Source organism: Anas acuta, chromosome 19, assembly GCF_963932015.1.
Source record: "Anas acuta chromosome 19, bAnaAcu1.1, whole genome shotgun sequence".
Taxonomy (NCBI): Eukaryota; Metazoa; Chordata; class Aves; order Anseriformes; family Anatidae; genus Anas; species Anas acuta.
In genome coordinates this window covers 4,287,634-4,309,723 of record NC_088997.1, presented here as the reverse complement: position 1 = coordinate 4,309,723, position 22,090 = coordinate 4,287,634, and the positions used below count along the sequence as shown (strand labels likewise).

The 22,090-nt window shown below is 35.9% G+C and overlaps 1 protein-coding gene across 6 annotated transcripts in view; it reads right to left on the bottom strand.

Annotated features, from left to right (window-relative positions):
• Positions 1–22,090, bottom strand: part of NCOR1 (nuclear receptor corepressor 1) — a 65,818-nt gene that overhangs the window by 20,581 nt on the left and 23,147 nt on the right. For all 6 annotated transcript variants that reach the window (XM_068656233.1, XM_068656232.1, XM_068656230.1 and 3 more), the window contains 16 exons: positions 21,481–21,537; positions 20,649–20,701; positions 18,850–18,916; positions 17,930–18,102; positions 17,338–17,428; positions 16,618–16,796; positions 16,089–16,143; positions 15,198–15,299; positions 8,031–8,161; positions 7,261–7,478; positions 5,592–5,654; positions 4,905–5,044; positions 4,027–4,153; positions 2,983–3,538; positions 864–990; positions 367–562 (listed from right to left, as the gene is read on the bottom strand). In XM_068656233.1, coding sequence (XP_068512334.1) covers positions 367–562; positions 864–990; positions 2,983–3,538; positions 4,027–4,153; positions 4,905–5,044; positions 5,592–5,654; positions 7,261–7,478; positions 8,031–8,161; positions 15,198–15,299; positions 16,089–16,143; positions 16,618–16,796; positions 17,338–17,428; positions 17,930–18,102; positions 18,850–18,916; positions 20,649–20,701; positions 21,481–21,537 — 2,335 coding nt within the window. The remainder of the gene's footprint in view (positions 1–366; positions 563–863; positions 991–2,982; positions 3,539–4,026; positions 4,154–4,904; positions 5,045–5,591; positions 5,655–7,260; positions 7,479–8,030; positions 8,162–15,197; positions 15,300–16,088; positions 16,144–16,617; positions 16,797–17,337; positions 17,429–17,929; positions 18,103–18,849; positions 18,917–20,648; positions 20,702–21,480; positions 21,538–22,090) is intronic.

The following is a 22,090-nucleotide window of genomic DNA, read 5'->3' as shown; positions in this document are numbered from 1 at the left end:
TTTTTTGTGCAGTATTCCAGGGCTCAATGTCCATGTACTCTGGTGCAGTAAAATATTCCTCTTAATTGTGCTCATTGTCTATTAGCAATTCTCTTGCAACTTCACCTTTAGTTTATGAAAACTGAATTCTGATCTCACCCCAATGGAGCCAGTTCTGCTTTATCTAAGGAAATTATAAGGTGGTTCCCCAACACTGTAACTGCAGCAGCACCTGTTATAATAAAGAGGTTCCTTCAATCAAGTCCTATCAGAAGGTAACAATCAACAGTACGCTAAATTTTCCTTCCTAAATGTGGCAGACAGTGGAATGTGCGGACATAAAATGCAGGGTTACATCCATGACATGACAGATGTAAAACTACCTACCTTCCCACTCGACGTTAGGGCTCTTGGAAGTGCCACATGGGCTTACGGAACTTCGATACTCCATATCCAGCTGCTCTTGCCTCTGGCGTTGTTCTTCCAGCAGTGCTGACTCATGCATCGCTTTAATGTGCCGTTGATAGAGTGCATAACCACTCACTGGTGTTCCAACAGGAACAGTACAGGGACTGCAAGAAACCTACGAAGAGGGGAAGATGTTAACATTGGGTACATTAATGCAGGTATTTACTAAAGTAACTGTCTTGTTCAACGGCTCCACTTGAGCAGGTGTATAGTGCACGTATGAGCATTTCAAATGGTCTGTGCCTGTTTTTAGGCTGACATTTGTATATTTGTTTGTATTTAATTTACCACTTAAAAGTATTACAATAACAAAGCAAACAATACATTTCCTTGTTCCTTTTTTTTTCCTGCTTTAGTACTAGAGCTAGTTCTCAGGACAACATGTTCCTTCAAACATCACTTGAAAGACCCCATACCATTGGTGGTATGACAGCAGCTCGGTGGTGAAGTTGTTGTAGGTCCATCTGCCCTTGCTTTATTGTAGGTGACACCAGTATTGACCCAGTGGGGTTTAACAGTGAGGGCTTTGACTCCCTGAAGATACTGGAATAAGAGAAAGAAGGAAGGGATAAATATAATCAAAAAGAACAAGATTAAACAACTTTAAAAATTACAGGCAAAAGTAAGCCTCTCAACTTCAAAAAAGAAAAAAACAACACATTTAACACACCGGACAAAGAAAAAAAAATAATAAATAATCATGCTTTGTTTGTCCCAAAGCACATCTGGTAGAACAAGCGACAGATACTGCTATATTGTAAAATACAAAGAAATACCAGAAGAATTGTTCAGAATCTCGAAAACCAGAAATTCATGTATGCAGTTTCTATATATGCAGTCCTACCAGAACGGAACCTTCTTTATAAAGAATGCCTTGGAAAAAAATAGATGGCAAGCACTAGATATATTTAGTCCATAGGAAATACATAAACAGTAGTGTAGTGTACCACAGACTATTTTCACGGGGAGGGCTAATGCATTTTTGAAGTAGAAAAGATGATGTCTGAAGACAGAGGGTGCAGAAACACCACCGACTGCCCTCTTCAAAAGAGCATATGCGGAACAATGATACTGGATACTTTTGACATTTAACATCTATCCTCAGTACTGTGTGTATATTAAGACCACTGGGAAGGAGGGGGCATTGGCTCTGAAGCTACGCTATGGTTACATAGGAATTGTACCAACAGAACAGTAAAAGATTTCATTTATCATCAGTGGTATGAACCATCTACCCTCAAAGATACAAAGGTTTCAAAGATAAGCAGCATTGTCCATTTAAAGCCCTATCTACTTGTGTGGGTTATCCACACTGTTTAGGGCCAAGTTCCCAGGAACAACTAGATGCACGCAGACACTACTTATACACTTTGAAGAAAGAGGTCATCTACTTCTCAGGACATCTGTCTGTTAGTTTACAGACACAGGCTGGTAGGGGGTGAGAAATACCTTCCACAACTCTATTAATAATAGCCTTCAAGAGATTGTTCTATCAGCTGATATAATATGGTTCAATGGCAGTAATTAGGTACAGGACTCACATTTATTTGCTTGTATACCCTCTAGAAATGTAAAAAAAAAATATATATGAGTATTTTATGCCCTTAGATTTTTTATTATTTTTAAGCTATTGTCATCTCCTAATAAAACATACTCAGGCTGTTTTTCCTATCAAATTCAAGGTTTGGATACATTCTACTAAACTGAACGTGTGAGAATAAGAATCAATTAAAACATGCTGAATTTTTGGCTCTGCATTCAAACAGTTTTTCTCTAAAGGAAATGGAGAGCCCACAAGATTTCCCAAGTGAGTGAATCACCCTATAAAGAAATGTGTACTTCTGAATGTGTAGATTTGTACAGAAGTACTGTGCAAAAGCAGCAAAAAAAAAAAAAAAAAACAAAAAAAAAAACAAAGAACTTGAGTACAGATCCAATTACACAATCATTGATGATTTTCTTAGTGGATAGATGGGGGGATTTACAAAATCCCCCACTTTTTTTTTTTTTTTTTTTTGAGTTGGTAATTGGTTTTTAAGTGTCTGTGTATCAGACAATCATGCAGCAACAAAAGCTTCCCCTTCTCACCAGAAAATACCACAGTTACTCATCTTGGAAACTCATGCCAGGAGCATCTTGAATCTTTTTTCATACTTTGGCAAATTTTCAGTGTTTTAGTAAGCTGCTGTCCTTTCCAGATGATTGTTTAACGTGATTCCCATTCTCTGAACAGATCCCACATGGCTCAATTTCCCTTATTCTCTAGCTTTCCAGGTAGTTGTGCTAGTTTGCTAACTACCCAGTCAATTATGGAATTTTGCCTTGCTCTGTGTTACAATAACTTTCTTTGAGCTTCATCAGATTTTTTAATCAACGCTTACCCCTATTGTACTTACAGCAAAGTCTCTTTAGAAATTCTTTCCACAGTAAGAACTCTTAACAAAAATGTTGCTACTGATGACAGGTTTTGACCACTGTTAAGTAAAACCACTTTTTAAAGATGGCAATTTATGAATGCTAAACAATTAAACTCACCCTTGTCTGTCAGGCTCTCCATCAACTTCCTCATCAGCACTACAGGTAGCACTCGAATCATTATCTGAATGGGGTTCTTGTCTTGCTGAGTTAACCTGTTGTGACAGACTATAGTCCATTTCCTCAGGTTCTGACTTTTCCTTGGGTTTCTCCATCTCCCTCTCTTTGGTATCACTCTCTATTTTCACTTGAATATTCTCTGGTAACCTCATTTCCGTCTCTACAGGTTCTACTTTGGTATGTACTGGAAGATTGAGCACAGGCTTAGCTTCAACTGCATGGCTTCTACTGTCAACATCCATAGGTTCTTCTGCCTCATTATTTATTTCTTCCTTAACCTGTGGCTCAGAGGTCTGACTTTCAGCTGTTGATACACTTTGGGCTGTCAAGGAGGGAGATGTGCTGGCTGCAGGTTTAACAGTAGATTCCTGTTCTGCCGCTGCCTCAGTGGTTATTTTCGAGGCAGCATTATCAGGTGGAGTTTCTTCACTTGGTTTAGCAGGTTCTGCTGGAGTTGGAGATGGAGCACTTTCTGTATCGGAACTATTTTCAGCACCTGAAAAAAAGTTTTAGAATAAAGGTTCAACTTAATGAGATCCAATTAAGTTTCAGTCAACTGCTGCTTTTTATCTTTTTAAAAATAATGAGATGCATGTCTGCTGTCTCAAAACACAAGACAATTGCCCAGCTGTTTTACTGAGAGCATTAACTAACAAAGGTCACAAATCTTTGATTCAACTTACTTCAGCATGCACAATTTTTCAGCCAGATGCTATTAATTTATCTTTTAGAAAACAGAATAGTCAAAATACCTCAAAATACTAAGGATTAGTATTTTCAGGCCGCTCAATACTGAAAATGCTTTTTCTCCCTCCAGATACAACTAGTGAAGTGCGTTCAAACAATTAAAATCCAACCGAAACACAGTATCAAGCACCGCATTATGAATTGGCACACAACTTTCTGATCACTACTGACACAAACTAAACATATGTCTGTCCCTCTCTTTCAGTGCATACAGGAGTTCCATTCCCTGGAAGTTACCTTCACTGTCTTCTGGATTCTCTTCTTCATTAGATGCTTCAATATCTTCATCCTCCTGAGCTGACACAGTTGAAGCTACGCTCTCACACTGTGATACATCTCGCTCCTCACGGGGCCTTCGTGAAGACTGGTAAATATATGATATTTATATCATACTGAACATTTACAAGTTTTTGTTTTGTTTTTAACATGCATTCCCATTTCTTAATCTCAGATTAAAATAAACAGCACTGAATCTCTGTTTAGCACATATTCATTCACAAGGGCATATTCTTTCAACTTTTGTCCAGCTTTTGCTTTTTATCACCAAAAGCATGTTTGGGAACAAAGCACTGACTCCTTATGTATTTGGGGGAGAAACGGAACTACTGCAGCAAACACAGACGCTGAAGCTCTTCACTTCAGTGGAGAGAAGACTAGGACACCACAGCTTAGAGGATTCCAGCTCTCAGTATTCTATTTTAGATGCCCCAGAACTTTCAGTTCCTGGTTGTTTTCTTAATTCTTTTGCTCTGGTTTGTAAGGTTACTGCATGACACGACATGTTTCAAGGTAAATGTTCTACAGTGATAACCTGAACTTCTATACTTGTTGGTGTACTGATAAGGAATGTCATTTTCAAAGAGCTAAGGAACTCTTCAGGCTTGAGTGTGCTATCTGATAGAAAATTTTCTATTGCATTTTGAAGTATGAAGTGATTAGTATCACAGGTCACTGAGACTCAGCTGCCTTTTCTAGGAGATACATGTTGCAAAAGAAAAACAAGTGGAAAAGGAAAGAAGTGGTTACTGCAACACCGTCTTAGTGAAGCACGATGAAGGACTTCAGAGAGACGCCAAGTTTTTCCCTGTAAAATAGTCAATGCCCACTGCGCTTACCTTCTGTTTGTGCTGTTGAAGGAGACTGTCCAAATTGTGTCTCCTTTTATAGTTGAAGTAGAAGTTCTTACACTGAGCTTCACTTTTCGTCCCAACCATTTTGGCAATCGCTGCCCAGTTGCGTCCATGTTCTACTAGGCCTGTTCAAACATATAGGAACAGATATTTACTATGATAAATAATTCAGCTATCCAAACCCTAATAAATGGAACTAGTGGGAAGGGAAGATACTATGTATTAGCTGTCGCTAATACAAAATGCCTTTGCTAAAATGTTTATTTTATGCATAATATTTACAGATGACAGTATCTACCAAGTAACAAGTTATACAATACACTAACTTTTCTGCTTGAAGAATGCCTTATACAAAAGGACATTTTGTAAACTTGAAAGTTTACATACAACATACATATCTTCACATCTGTTTCTCAGGCTTCTGTGGACCAAGTACAACATCAAACAGCTCTAAGAAGGCCATATGAAATAAGTCAACACATCCCCCAAAAAATGCATTTGCCTGTTAAAGACGCTTGTGTTAAGAACTAAACAAAACCAGCAAATTTCAAGTTACTCATTCAGTGTAGTGCTGCGAAGAATTTGAACTTATAGAATTTGAAGTAAATATGTTTTCAATAATTCAGTAAGTACAAGTATTCTGAAGTAAAACAGAAGTTTTACAATATTTACCTTTTTTAGCAACTTCCATTTCTTCTTCTGTCCAGCGGGATGTCTCCACAGGTTCTGCAGAAGCTGAAAGAAAAACCATGACTGATCAGAGAAAAGACTAAGAGCCCCTTTTATGACCATCCCATAATCTATTATCCTGTTTATATTAAGGCTTGTTCAAGTCACTCAGAAAAACTGCTCTTGTCAGTGGGAAATAGTCAGCCTCCTTTAAACCAAGATATAAATGTACATCCTTAGCAGTGCCCTTTTCCTTCCTTGTGATCCATTCTTTTCTATGTATCTGGCAACGTTTCTTAAATTTAGATATTACTGTAACTCAAACATGCTATATTCTTCTAAAAATTACAGAAGAACTTTCTGTGCTCTTACTGCCTATATGATTGTCTTAATCAGTACATTGACTACAATGGGGCCTGAAGAAATAAAACTGATTCTCAACTGTAATTTAACCCTGACCTTACATAGCAAGTATGTAATCAACTCAGGGTAAAATACAAAACACAGCAGTGTTTCACTGATTTTAATATTGTTCACAACTGGGGGGAAGGAAGCACAATACAGCAGCTTCTCCAAAAGTTCTGCACTTTTCTCACAATCCAATGTGATGTGAGCTAGTTCCATCCTATTTCACTGACTGCTGCAGAAAGGATTGAAATGGTTATTTATCAATTAGTGGGTATTCAACAGCTTCCATTAACGAACAATACAAGTAGGGCACTATAAAATATCTGATGCACTCAAAAGCTATTCTGGATTTCCAGAAAATCTCATCAAAATGAAGAAAAAAACCTGTTGTCTTAGTTCAGCAGCTGACAAAAAAAAAAGTTTATCAACTGAGCAAAATGTCCATTTCTGATAATTTAAGCTACAAGTGAACTCGCATGCCCACTTACTCTGTTCTTCAGGAAGTACAGAATATTTGAGCAATAGAAAGTTGTTACAACATCTATAAAAGTATCTAGCTGCCTCTAACTATGTAGTTGAAGAGCTAAGAGCAATAAACTTTGCTACAGCAGAGCACTGCAGGAAAAAAAATTGCCACACTACCCTAAATAATTATTTAGCCATGAGGTATTTTGTTTGATAGTGTTTCTGCACCACCACAGATTATGTCAGCCTTTTTAGACATGCAGCCAGAGATAAGGTAGTTTTTTCTACCAATACATGTCAACAGAGTAACACTTCTATTTTAAAGAATTCTCTTGCCATCTAATGCAAAAACAACAACAATTACTTGCTAGGATCTATTTCAGATTATGAAACTCCCCAAAGTACTCAAATATCAGGTCTACTTATTTAACAACAACTTCTGTGAGCTACAGCCTGTAAGTCAATCTTTGTCAAATGCATTTGGATCTGTATGGATACACAGCATTAACCCTGCAAACAGACAAAAAGTAGTTATCACTGAAAAGCTTATCTGGCTCCCCCTGCCCCACACGTGATTTTAACAGACTCATCTGATTACACACATACTAATCAGTTACATTCATGAAGTTTAGCAGTACCAGTCACAAAATTATGAGCAGGCCTAAGAATAAAGATGTAATACTAAACAAAACAAAAAAAAACAACCCCAAAGTGTGCTCCACGCACAGAGCACAACTTTATTTCAGTGAAGAGCCTGACTACCAGATGGGTCCCCAAGTGTCCTATAAATGCTACTCACAAGGTTCTGGTGGGGGTGGAAGAGGCGGTGGTGGTTCTTCAGTGGCTGCAGCTGCAGCAGCATTTGCTTGTGCAGCTTCATTTGTCATTGATCTGGTGATTCTGCCCTTACGACGACCTTGACTATTGGCAGTTTTTCGGCCCCTAGGAGTGGCCTGTTCCCTTTCCTCTGTTTCCTCTGGTGCAACTTCAGTTTTGTCCTTTTCTTTGGTATTATCTCTGAAAATAGTTAACAAAGGTGATTCAGACTCATTCAGGTAGCCCTTATGGGCAGATATCCCTGAATATGGTTTTAAAAACCATACATCAGATCTTACTTCCCATTTTGACTTGGAAGAAAACAAAACCAAGACACCTTAACAGTGAAACAGAATTCACTTACTGCCAAAAAGTTAGAATTGCTAGAGAGTAACGGATGCATGAAATTATCAACTGCAAAGAAGATAGGGACATTGTAACAGAACATTTAAAAAAAAAAAAAACAAAGCCAATGAGATGTAAAGTGTTACCCGTGGAGAAAAAACAAAACGAACAAACAAACAAACAAAAAAGAAAAATCACTGCGGCTTTTTGTACCAGTCTGATTATATCAGCAAGACAAAGAAATTTATATATCAAAAAAAAAGCTTAATGCATAAGAATTAACCTAAATAGAAAGTTTTCAGTCCAGATTTCACTGCTAGACTAATAGCAACTACGTTTTGCTCTTTGTAATAAAAAGTTGCTGCAATCAGGAATGAATTAGTGTGTTTTCAGTCCATGTATACTTACTTTGATTCATCCTTCTCATCCTTTTCCTCCTCATCTTTCTTTTCCTCCTCTTTTTTGTCTGCTTTTTCTGCTTTTTCCTCTTCTACCTTTTCTTCTACCTTTTCTTCTTGAGAAGGACGAGCAATCTGTTGCTAAAATAAAATGGAATTTACATGTTTTTACAGTATGTAGAAAGATACAGCAACTCATACTCAAGAGCAACACAAACACTGATATTACCTTACCTGTCACCCAATAATATTTTAAGTTACAGTTACTGCACATCTGTCATTAAAACAGTAAAACACCTCTGCCGAAAACTGTAATACCTGTCTACACCCTGGAACTATAATGAATTGAGCATATCTCCCAAAATTCAAAATCCCCTCTGCCACAGAATATTCAGTTTCTACATATTAGCTGTAGATCCTCAGTAGCTCTCAGCTTATTTTTCTCTTGAGTTTCTTCTGTTCAGCTGTCCTATTCAGATATCGTATTTTGTCTTATAAATTCAGTGGAGGTACAGGTTTCTTTTGCAGAGTGAGCACAGACACGATAACATACACTTGTACGTGTTAACAAATAAACGTGTTATCATACGTTGTACTAAAAATGAACAGCCACATTGTTAGAAGTGCCTAGGAAAGGTCTAACATCTTGTGTAGTAACGTTGTTGCTCCCCTCAAATTTCATTTTTAATGCTGTACATTTGAAAAAAGCAAAACACAACAGCTCCCAACTTGAAAACAGAAGATACTGTACCATGAACAATAAGACCAAATCTAAGCCACCTTTTTCAAGGCTGTTGTTAGTAATTAAGAAATACAATTGCTCAAAACAACGTCAGGAATTTTAGATTTATATTTCTAGTGAATTTATGTTGTGCAGAAGGAAAATTATAACCTAGATTTTTATTTTTTTAATACACTGTAGCCTGTATTGAGATTATAGTTTTGCAAGCATATAAGTACTAACAAAAGACACAGTAATTACCGTTACCCGTTATTATCCTATTTACGTATTTTCTGTTAAAGGACACTCACTCCTTATCTCTCAGAGTGAAGCCAGATGACTGCCACATGGAAAAAATACCTCATTTTAGAAAGCAGATAAATTTGATTTAAACTCTCCAGAAGACATGATCTACTTCAAAGAGGAATTAATGCAAAGAATTTCTGTTACCTCACATAATCACAAAGAATTACCAGGATGACCATTTACAACTGCTAAAAAAAGAAATAAAATAAAGTCTCAAAAACGCGAGAAGAACATGTGGCATTGTTTTTTTTAATCCTTATCACACAAAAAAAATAAACTACCCGTGGCATTCCCTGTCTGCCTTAGTTGTTAGAAGTACCCTAGCAAAAGATAAGCTAAATACCCTGTGAAGTTTTAAACATTAAAAAAATACACGTATTCACACAGAAAAAAAATATGTATTGAGAAAACTACATCAAATATGGAAACAGAAGAAATTTGTTTAAGTTTTAGCATATTTTTTCTCCCTACTGTGTTGCTTCCCTGTACTTTGAAGACTTCAGCTCTCAAAACAGCTTTTCTGAACTGGACTGGTTAAGGTAAAAATAAAATAAAATAAAATAAAATAAAATAAAATAAAATAAAGCTAGTAGCATAGCTGATGCTTTGTAATCTACTACACTTCATAGTGTTACGAACATAATTGGGGTGTTTGTATGCACGGAAGCACAAATTACACAAACAATCAAGTCATATGCCTGAAAAGATAACGTGGAATAGAAATTCTCCTAAATACAGATTATATAGCAAGTATTAATTAGCGTGAGATACTTCCCCTTTGGATCCTTTTTAAGTCACTGACTATTAACCAGATAAAAAGCTGGTCAGTCCAGCAGCATAGGCCACGCACCTTTTTCAGCATAAAAAGGAGCCTAACTATTGCTGTTTACTATCCATAAAAATCAACCTGCACACGACAAACACATCTTACACTTCCCAACACTGTGGAATTTCTATGCCTGTGGCTTGCTTGCAAATTCCTGCCTCTCCAGATTAAAACACCAAGCAGTAAGGCTGCCACTAAGTAAATCACGTAACTCACTCCCCAAATTCCCAGAACCCTTACACGAAGCAAATGAATTCTGATGAGCTTCAAAAGCCAGCAAGTCCATGATGAGCACGCAGAGCTTAACCCGTTTTGTCCATTTATGCTGAAAAAGCATCTGTAACAAGGTGATCTTCCAAGTGCAGCAGAAAAAGCCAAGGCTGTTGGACTGGGCACGCTACAACAAAAACGCAAGATGCCACACGAGTTGTGGTGGGCAGAACTCCAGTCAAAGACAAGGGGAGAGGGAAGAGGAAGAGAGAGCTCTCTGTCCCCTCTCTGGAAAAACCTAAGATGATCTCAAATAAATGACTGCAGCGTAAGTTCTGCCTTAAATATGCTTTCAAAAGAAACTACAGTACGTAAAGAGGTTGGGGAGTCAGATATGGCCACGCAGAGCGAACTATTCACAGGGATTTACACCAAAGGGGCTTGGGCATGAATGGGTTAAACAAACCACTTCAGCTGGAGTCACAGATGCAGAACTGCCATACCTAAATGCTATCCACTCAAATCTGATGTGTGCAGAACTGAGTTGTTCCTTACTGGGTCTTAAGACTCTGCAAATCAACCTTGAAAGGCAGAATACACATAATATTTCTATAAGGCTACCTTCCGAACAAATGCCCAATTATCACTTGGAGTTCATAGAAAGACAAGGACAGAGATCCAGAAGACTGCTGTTTTAGGACTTCGCTAGATAGTTTATAGCTCACTGAAAGATTCCTCAAAATAGGCTTCCCTTTTTACAGAAGAACCTTCTTGTAAGTGTAGCAGCAGGTGTCACCATTTCATTAGCAAAACTGAGCCTGCAAATAGTCACAGAAAGGACTTGTTTTTGACATTTTAATAATGTGAACTGGAGCAGAAACCCCAAATGCTAACCACTATTATCTTCCTGCAAACTATTAGCACGTAAGATATTGGCATTACTGGGTTATCCAAAACATTCCTTCAATAAAGACGTCAGAGACACGTGCTAAAGGAAATTATTTCCACTGTCCTAGACAGACTGGCCTAAAAAGCGAGGAGTTAAAATATGCATTTTCAGACAAAAAAATTCTGTATTTTACATTTACAAAACAGATGCTGAAAATCTTCTGTTGTTTTTGCTGGTTACCTTAACATTACATTTTGTAAACAACAGGATTCTCTGTTTGACAGAGAATTTATTGAACATGCATAATCAATAGGTCAAGGGCAGGTTAAACACAAACCTTAAAACAGCTGAAGCCTCAGTCAGCGACGTACCTGCACATTCATCTGTTGCTTAAAACTTTTACTATCCAGGCAAGGGGACGGGCTTTAGCTCAGGATAAGATTCAAAAGGACAAAACCCACAACAGCACCAACATCACACGGCTCTTTAGCAGCAGCTGCCTGACCCAGCAACATGTTTATTCCAGGAAATTGTGTCATTCTGCCACTTAAGCTGCCTACAGAAGAGTTGCCCGTCTCACATACAACCTTTTAATCTCCCCGGGGTCACCCGAGGTAATCCCCGGGGAGCTCAGCACGATTGGCCGTCCCACAAGTACAGCAAATTTCTGTCTCGTCGGATCACTGGGCTGTCCCACCTGCTGCAGAGCCATGCGGGTTGATCCACGGACACTGCTTTATGCTGACCAGGCAGCTAGACTGCAAAAGTCACCCCCCCACACACACTACTGCTTTGCCACCAAGTTGCAACAAGAAACTTTACGCAGAAAGAGCCTCCTCTCAATTAATTATTTATGGCATTATCTGTAACGAAACCAGTGCAAAAGCACTGACTTTTTTGCTGCATGAACTCCAGCATTCACTGACCAAACTTGCAAAGCGACAGCCCCACAGACTATCTGTGGGCAGTGTTTTCATATAGCCATGCTTTCATTTAATACTATGTCAAAAATTTGCTCTTCATTTTAAGCCACATTTGGTGTAAGACACACCTGTTTAGTTGCCTCTGTGTGCATTCTGGAACAGTTTAGGCAGTGTTTAATAAGATGTCCTTTCTAATCCTATTTAAGGACAAAAGCATACCAGAATTCAATAAGCCTTACATCTCTTAACTTTACATGCCTTAATCTAGCAGTCAGCTTCCTTAAAGTAAAAGCCTCTGCTGAAATTTGAGTCAAGTTGTACACACTAAAAAAAAATCTCTTAAGCATTTCAACATCATTACCATGATTAATATCTTCTCCACTGCACCATTCTTCTTGCTTGCCTTCTAATTTACAAAAATATATGAACTCTTACGAGTTCAAGCTGAAGCACCTGTCATTGGCAGGCATAAGCACATCTTGGAGCACATCATAAATCTTACATGTCTTGTGTTTGCCAATCAGCAAGGAAGTTTCAGATTGCTACTCAGAGAAACAAAAAAATATCAGCTTCAAACAAAGCTGGGGTGAGGGAGGGACACGGGGAATGAATTACATTCTGCAACCTTAAGATAAAAGTTCTGGCAAGCAAGAGAGTTCAACACTCTCAAGTGTTTTTTTCAACTATCTTACATAGGTGTTGCTAATTAATCATTAATAAAATTAAGAAATATAAACAAGTATTTTGGTACCATCTAATTCCTTTCTATAGCATCGCTAAACACTAATTATAATACTCCTGAATATAAACTTCCAGAAATGGTAAGATTTCCCCATTTAGATTGTTTAGAGAATCTCCTTGACTTTGCAAGTATTCTTTAACAGTCTTCAGATCTATGAAGCCTGACACTTGCCTGCATCCTCACCACAGAGCACACATTAAGTCTGTCTAGCAGTTGCCCATTGAACAGTTTAGCAACGTACTTACTGTGGATTAACAACAAGCAACTAAGACCTACAACTCTTAAAATTCAAAGAGCAAGTGATCCAAGTCCAGTGAACAACCACAGCAACTTCAGTGCTCCAACTCACATACTTACTGTTATTTATGTAGAAATAAGTATTCACAAGAGCAGTTGTAAAGCCAAGCAGAGCACCTTTAGTTTCATTTATCGTTAGCTAAGTTCACAAGTCCGTATGCACTTCTACACAAAACTAATTAAAATCTTCCCTGACTAAAAGCATTGCTCAAGGAAAGCAAACAAATTGTGGGTTGAGAAATCATCCAGATTTTGATTTCTACCAGTTTTGATATTCTGAAATGCAATAAAGCTGAAAGATGTGTAAATATACAATTATGATCTTCTGAATGCATCAAAACTTAAAGTTACGTTATGTTACAGCTTGAACCAGTTATGTCTCCTTACCTCTTAGAACAGCTGCAACAGAACACCATATGGTGAAGATATTGCTCAGCGTGTATATACTTGCTATGATCATGCCAATCTCATTTTATAAAAACTAAGCCACTTAAAACAGCAACATTCTCTGCACTTACTTCTCACAACAACTGTCTAAAAGTCTCTTTTGGACAAGTCTCATTTATTTATTTGCTTCGTATTTGCCATGCATCCTTGGTTTATTATTTTACCACTACTAGACACACAACAATACATTTTCCTATTAAGAAAGCATTATTAGACTTAAAGTCTAATAGGAGTTCTGGCAAAATACAGGATACATTACAAGCATTCTCTCCTGGAATCTCTGACTGGAGTCAGACTTCTACTTTCACTAACTGCAAAGTCTGTTGCATAATGAAAATTACCTTCACCCAAGCTGTCCATAATTTGTGGGGGTACAGAGAAGTACGTCTTCATCAACAAAATCTCTTCTTTTAGAATACCAGGCCACAACTCAAAAGGCCCAAGTACACCACCACCATAGAAGCATAACGTGCTGACTAGTTTTAGCCAGTAGGATCAACTTGTCAGCTGAAGTCATGTGCAGTAATTTTACTTATAATATAGTTACAAATATAACGAATACACTTACTGGGATTCTCACAAAACTTACATTACTAGAAAGAAAGGATTCACATACCCTGAAATGCGTTATTTACTTAATTCGCTGTTTTGCATTTCAATACGGATTTATGCAGTCACAATAACCCAAAGTAACTCAAAGTCTCAACAATTTTCTCTTCAGTATTGCTGCTGGGATATGACTAAGTCCAATAAACCACAACTTTTCATATTTTAAAGTTTAAGGACTTCAAAAATCCTGAATTTTATAGGACCTTCCTCTCTCCTATGCACCCCCAATCAAGCTTCAGTTCTAACAAAACACTGCATTTCTTCTGCAGTGTTTTCTTCTGCAAATTTCTTCTGCAAATCTATACTGATTTGTAGCTGTTAAATTCATTTTAATGATACAAATTCAAAATATCTGCAGGCTTCATCTTTACATCTTTTTCTTCGTTCATTTATTTTATTACGTATAGGATCTTCTTTCCTAACCTCATTACTGATGTATCTTTTATTTTGTTTTCAGAATGCTGTTAGATGCAAGAGGAAATCAAAATGGAAAGAGTAGGGACACATTCAGCGAATATACAGCATTCTTCCTGTTTTCTTAATTAAGATAAAGTCTGAGTTTCTTACATTATTTTTGTTTTCTAATATCCACACTAACCCTGGTAGCCTAGCAAATGTATATATTCCTCATAATATGCTGCTCTTTTCCCCTCCAAAGGTTTCCAAGACTTCCAAATGAGTTCTTCCTGAATCAGCAGAATTTTTAATTTGCATGCATTAAATTGGTCTCCTTTTTCTTGCTGTTAAGTTCCAGTTTGACTTCAAGCCTGACCACCATATAATGATTACCATTAATTTCTGCTTTTTGACAAACACTGGCATTATAAAGTGATTATATTTTTTCCACTGCAAGTCACATGTATAACCTTATTTCTGTTGGCTCCACCATGGGATTTAATGATGGATTCAACCTCCATGTCTATGGCAGGATCCTCAAATAAAATAAGCTGTCATGTTAAAAAAGTCACAAACGTGCAAAGGAAGGAGATATTCCACAGAATTAAAAACTAGCTAACCAAAAAAAACCCTTGATGTCAGGATTCCTTATATTTAAAGGGGATAAGAGTGTACTAGTGGAAAAATTACTTTTTCCTTTTTTCCACTTCATGCATATACCATAACCTGCTTTCTATACAGGATTGCAAGACAGTTGTAAATATGAAACAATACAACAATAATATTCAAGTAACAAATGCATTTTAGATACCTGATTTCTTCCTCTGCGTTTACCGTAATTCCTTCGCACAAGTGCTTTGTAATTTTCATTTTTCTTAGTCAAATAATAATATAATACACAGTCGGGAACATTCTAAAGTGAAAAGGCAAAAAAAAAGTTTTACTCCTACAAAATAAATACATTTTTGTTATTTAATTTAATTCAATGCTTAAAACTATTCAATCCCTAGTCCTTCACTATTTGTTTGATCAGTAGGGAAGCGAAGTCATACACGTAGCAACACAACCATGTATAAAATTAGACTGTGTTAAACACAGGTCTCCTATATTAATAATATCTCTCAGCTACCTCAATCTGTGTGATTTAACATATAATAAACATTTTGCAAACGCAAAAGCTTCTATTTATCATAATAGTCCTACATACTCAAGATTCTGCTATAAGTTTTAAAAAATCCCAACTCTCCGCCACATTTTACATCAGCTCTGCAATGTTAGTTCTAAAGACTAAAAAAATCAGATCTAAAGACTAATTCAGCCAGCAGTGGGATCCCACTGACTTAAAAGGTGGAGGCAAAGTTTCTTAGAGGTAACAGTGGCTCAGCAGAGCCAATTACGCCCTTATCTATCTACAATAAGATAGTTAAGCAGTTTACCTGCTTCAAAAAGAAAATAAGATCAAAACTAAATAGTGTCATTTTCTTTTACTGCTGTCAGTAGCGTCATTCCACTAACTTTTGTTATATGTTTGCATGTGCTGATGTTGTTACTGATCAAGCACTATGAAATTCTGTCAAAGCAGTATTTTTTATGGAATTACAGATTTTTTCCAAGAAGGTAAAATGATGCTGGAATAAATGACTTACATTTGGAAAGTTAGGGATCCCACCCTAGGCTCTACTTATATTAAAAAAGGTCTTACCTTTCGTTCCAGGTAGGAAGCAATTAGACCAAAGTTCTTGGGATGTTGGACAAACCTTTTACAAATCAGAAATTATTTAAGTTTAACAACATAATTCATGACGAAATAAGCAAAGCAGTCTTCTAAACAATCTGTACCATCAGCACTCCCTTGATTTAATGATTGAAATTAGTCTAAAAAGTCTAGTTTTCAAATTGAACAAATTTTGAACTAAGCACTTAAAATTAGCAATTAACTAATATAACGAGATTGTATACCTACTCTTCACATTTTAATCTTATCAGAAAACTAAGCCATTTTAAAGACAATTTTTTATCTACAGACTATGTGGATGCAAATCTACGTAGTTCAAAAACATTTGGAGTAGTCTAAACCTTTTGCAATATTTCATTCATCCAACTAAGAACGTTATCAAATATCACTGCACAAAACCTTTAGAATTTCTAATTTAACTGATGTTTACTGTGGGGTTAGGTGTTTAACTGTTATCTGCAATGCAATAAAAATAAGAGAGAAGAAAGCCCATTACTTTTCCTTAAAAATCTCTTTCTCATGGTCGGTCCAGACATTCATGAATTGTCTGTCTTTATAAACTTTCATGGGATCCTCCATCAGACCATTCATATTAATAAACTTCACTCGTCTTTGTTCTGCATCAAACATCATGGGAGGAATGACTGAGAGCTGACGCATTTGTTTTTCATTATTCTACAGGCAAAGAATAAAACAAAAAGTAAAGAATACAAAAAGTTGCTACTAATGTTTACATTTGTTGAATTACACAATGTTTTAAAGCTCCACCACAGTATACATTCACAGGTAGCTTCAAACATTTTTTCTGTCTACTTCTTAACTCTTCTAGAAGCTGTCACTATCCCAATGAACAAAGCTAAAGGGAACAGGAGATAGTGCCATATTATGAAAAAGTAAAATGGTGCAGGGCTTTAGAAAGGAAGAGTTTGCACACATTTCTTACAGATATAAAAAGAAAGCTGGTTGCAACACCTGCAATGAAACAGACACATAAGAAAAATCTAGGATAAATGCAATTAGGAAGCATGACCCATAAATGAGAAGTATTTCTAAGACCTGCTTCAAGTCAAAGTTCACACAGACTCTCCCAAACCAGCCCAAAAAGCTTCTCTTCCTATCAAAAAACAAACCTTTTGAAAGAGACCTTTAATTGCCAGGAAAGGGATATTGAGTCATTTGTTATGCTTCTATAGCAAAGAATAGACAATAGCCTCACCTCCTGCTCAGAAAGTCCATCAATGATTTCAGAAATCTCATGTTCGCTTCTAGCGATAGTTGCTGAAAGTCCAGCCCCTCTTTGACCAACTCTAGTGTTAGGGGAAAATAGAAGTAGTAAGGATAAAGTGGAAAACAGCAATAATTTCAGATTCGTGCATAACAATGACAGCCTCCAAGATTCTTAAAATGGTGTTACCTAACTAATCTAATTAGTTAGTTAGGACAGTTCTTTCTCAAGTAGTCTCAAGACTACAAACTCTGCAATGTACTGCAATTTCCAACAACTGTCCAGTTTTACAGGTGAATTTGCAAGGCTCTGCAAAATGTCATGCTTGAGTCAACATCAAAAAAGGATTACACTGCAATCCGTTGACCAGCATGATTCCACTTTGTATGAGAAACGTTCATTCATTAATGAACATCCTTAGGATGTGAACTGAAAATTGTGCTCAACACCATGAAATGTAGTGAACAATACACTTAATTACTTAATATGAATAAACATATTATCCATTATTTATAAAAATGCTTCAGCTTAATTTCAAAAAACTAAGATACTTTGAAAATATGTTTCAAATCCATGGGAATACCTTTGAAATCGCTCTTGCTGTTCTCTTTGCTTCCGGATTTCTGGAAATTGTTTTTCATAGTACTCTCTTGTTTTGCTCTCCTTAGCTTTTCTGCGTGGATTATTTTCTATCCTGTCAACTTTTTTCTCCCATGCTTCCATCAGCTGATCGTAACGTTGACAGATTTTCTGTTCCTGTTAAATTCCAAAAGTAAACTTTTAACTAAACACAAATACAATAAGTGATCAGTACACCTCCTGTAGACATTTCATAGACAGATTCATATTCTGCAGCAGTGGCTTTACATTTTGAAGACAACATAAAACCAATTTTCAGCAGAGGGAAAAGTGAACGTAGATTTTGAGGATTATGCTCCTACATAAAAAAGACCAGGACTGTAAGAAGAGAAATGCTTCATTACATTTTCATGGTAGAATTTGATGTTTAACCTTCAGTTATTCTTAATAATTGAAATATTCTTCTGGATACCACCCCACAAAAATGTATGTTACTTGATATAGTGATATGCAAGAGAAAGCATTAAGTTAGTTAATACTAACATCCAACATGCACAGATTTGATTAAAAATGCTTTCAGTCTTCAGAATCAGACCGGCCTCATTTTCTTTCAGATACTATAGCTACTATACAAGAAAAGCTCAGACAAAGGCCAGGCATGACAGTTAAGGATTTTTCACCTTCTTTCTTCATACTCTAAGAAAAGAACAGGAAGGAAAGGAAAAAAATAAACCTTTTTCCTTGTTTTAGATAACTAGTAAACTGTGTTTATAAGCCTGCAGTTCATTTGCAAACAACTCTACATAATTTAAGATCTTATTTAACTAATCAATTGAATTTACATGACGCATTTGAGAAAGTATGTCAAGGATCCAGACAAAAAGAAAAGAAAGTGATCTTTTTACAAAAACATAGTAGTATTACCCGTTGTTTTCTTGCATGATTTCTTCTTTTAAAAAATAGTATTAACTTTTTCCTCATCACCTGGTTTCTAGAAAACAAAATTGGAAAAAAAAGTGAACCACAGAAGATTCAGGAACTTCAAATCTACTCAACAAAGCCCATGTAGGTTGCAGATGCCAGATTGTTATTGTGAAAACTATTCCTGGATGTAGAAAAACAGGGAAAAATCCCAATATAACAATCATTTAATTTATACTGTATTTTATCTAAGAGAAAATATTCTCAAAGATGACTGAAATAAACAAGAGAGACATGAAAGCTTCCAATTTCAAGGTAGGTTATCTCCTAAAGATGTTAAAATGACTAAATTTGGTAACGTTCTTATACTTTGGAAAAGAAAAAGAAGTGTCTTTGCAACTCAATCCTAAAATCCTCAAAATTTGGTACTGCCTTAAAAAAAACCCTCTTAGTACTGCGGAACTGAAATACAGGTACATTTAAAGGAGAAGAATTACTTTTTTTTCCCCGATTAAAAGCATTTTAAAGTAGTATTTTTTCTGTACTTACAAAAAAATATAAAATAGAATTAAATGCTATGACAGTAATACGCACATAACTCACTATTCATTTCTTCACATCTGAAACTAACAATTTATTTCTTTTTTGGTGGTGCAGAAATCGATTAAATAAAAGAGTCTTATTAAGGTAGTGTTGTTCTTTATACTGGTTTAAATTTGTTAATTGTGCTATAGCAGTAGTATATCATGTTTGTCTCAGAAACAGAGTTGCAGAGCAAGACATGAAAGTAAACATTCCCAGTTATCATCCTGAAGAAGCCATGAAAAGGCTTCAGTCTTCATAGCTGACCTCCTCGCAGAACAGAGTGGGATCTCCTCAAAGATAATTTGTAAGAAAAATGTACTTTTGCAGTAATTACAACTCAGCAATTATTTTCATCAAAGTCTAGAGGCAATACGTATTTTGAAAATAAGCTGAATTTTGTTGCAATATTGATCGTTATTTCAGTATTCTATAACATTGCTACAGAGCCAAATCAATATTGGCTTGGCATAACCACTTAAAAATTTAAGTTTTGTTCTATGTTATCAATGATTTTCCCATACAGGTAGTCTCTCTTATGGATATTTAAAGTTGGGCATAAATTAATTCAATTAAATACATTTAAAAATTAATCTATTAACAATTATTTTAGTTAATAATCAATACTTGCTTCAGTGAACTTAGAAGAACTAATTCAAATTTGAGAAGAGTTCTGTATTTAAAAGAAAAGAAAGATTAATTTTCCTAGAAAATCACAGTTTTTACAGTAGAAGACAACTAGTTTACTTCAAATCAGTAAATTGTTTACCCTACATAACAAGTAAACTTAGCATACAGTAACTCTGCTCACAGCCCATGACAGAAAATGAGTACATGGTAAAGTCAATAAATAAATAAACTCCTCCTACCATTTACTGACACCAATAACGTTTGAAAAGCTGATAAGGCACATCTTGGTCAAACACTGTATTTCAGGTTTTGAAAAATACAAGTATTACCAATTAAAAAAAAAAAGTTTATTATTTTTGTCTTTAATTTATGATGGAAAGTCAGTGTGTCCCACTGTCTGCAGTACCTATATCACATTCCTTGCAGCACTATTCTACAACACAGAACTCTCAAGCTTACATGAACTGGATAGTTTTTAACATAGTTAAAGTGCACACATCATATTTGGAAATCACACCAGTGAAAAACTGAGTGAAACTTTAAGTCCAGGCTCCTTAAAAGGCACAGGGACAAGATACTAAAGCACTTACGTTTTGATGTTTTCATGGTAGACCTTTGTGTCTGATGGTTGGTTGTAAAGTGGCTACAATTTGGAATTAGAAAGATATATTTAGTACTTATCAACTTTTTAATTCTAAAGTATATGTATTACGTTTAATAATATTAAAATATTCTGCCTACAATGTACTTAAATTGAGATGCAGCAATCTGAAGTGACAATAAGTTTATGATACTCAATACTTAGGACACAGATTTCATTATTTGAAATTAGATTGTAGTAACTGTACAACAGTATTTAATTTTTTATCATATTTCAACCCTGTTCTCTCAAACGGATTCAGATCTATTTTTAAAAGCTATACTTACACAGCCAGTTCACTCAAGCCCCAACTCATGAGTGTGTTTAAACACACACCAATATAAACTTGTGAAAATAAGATACAAGCTTAATTGCTTTCAGTGTTCTTCAGTATTGAAGATGAAAGCAGGGATGAATGCAACTTTTTCTTGAAATATGCTCTTAAAATGCATTGTTTACAATTACAGGAAGACAAAAAGAACATCATGTATATTTAATCTATATTTTCTCATATATAGCTACACTGCCCGATTCCAGTATTTAATACCGGAGACATTCAAACAAGTTTTAATCTGAGAAATGGACAGGAGTTCAAAACTAATATAAAATATCAGGCACCAAGTGAAAAGGAAAAGAAGTTCAACCCCTCCCTCCCCAAACCAAAAGATTAAGTCACCCTATAATGTTCTTTTATACTCGAACACAGAACTACATGTTTACCACAACAGAATTACAGACATGAAAGCAACACTGGCAACACAGAATAAAAAAAGACAACTTACCAGTTCAACTTTTGGACCAAGACCTTCAAAAATCTTGTGAGCTTCTTCTGTTTTTTTCTGTAAAAGAAAAGATTTTTTTTATATATATATAGTGTCAGTAAATCCTCTGTAGTTAGGGTGTCAGAAGTACAAGTGAACTCTCACTCAGTTCAACTGCTAAAGCCCTGTCTGAACGTATTATATCCTTCTTAACCTACTTCTGCAATGCTGCCTCAGCAAATCAAGAAACCTGTACCTGAATTCTACAATTACTACTATGCTCTCTCAATTTAAAAACACGGAGATGAGAAAAACAGACACTGACCTCCTCTGTGATTCAAAAAGTACATGTAGTTAATAAATAATATAGCAAAAGTTCCTAAGAAGAGGAAAGCTGTTCAGAAAAAAAAAAGAAAAAAAAAAAAGAGTATAACTGAAAAATGGAATTAAAATTCTCCATTTGCAAAGTCTGGGATTGTGAATCAACATGTACATACACATACTATGAACTATGCCAAAGATCTTCTTTCACTCACACTATGTAAATACTCCAAAGTAATTCCAAACTTCAAGGAGGCAGCACTGGATAAGACAGTTGGCTTGCCCAAATTCATTTCAAGCCTGTATGATC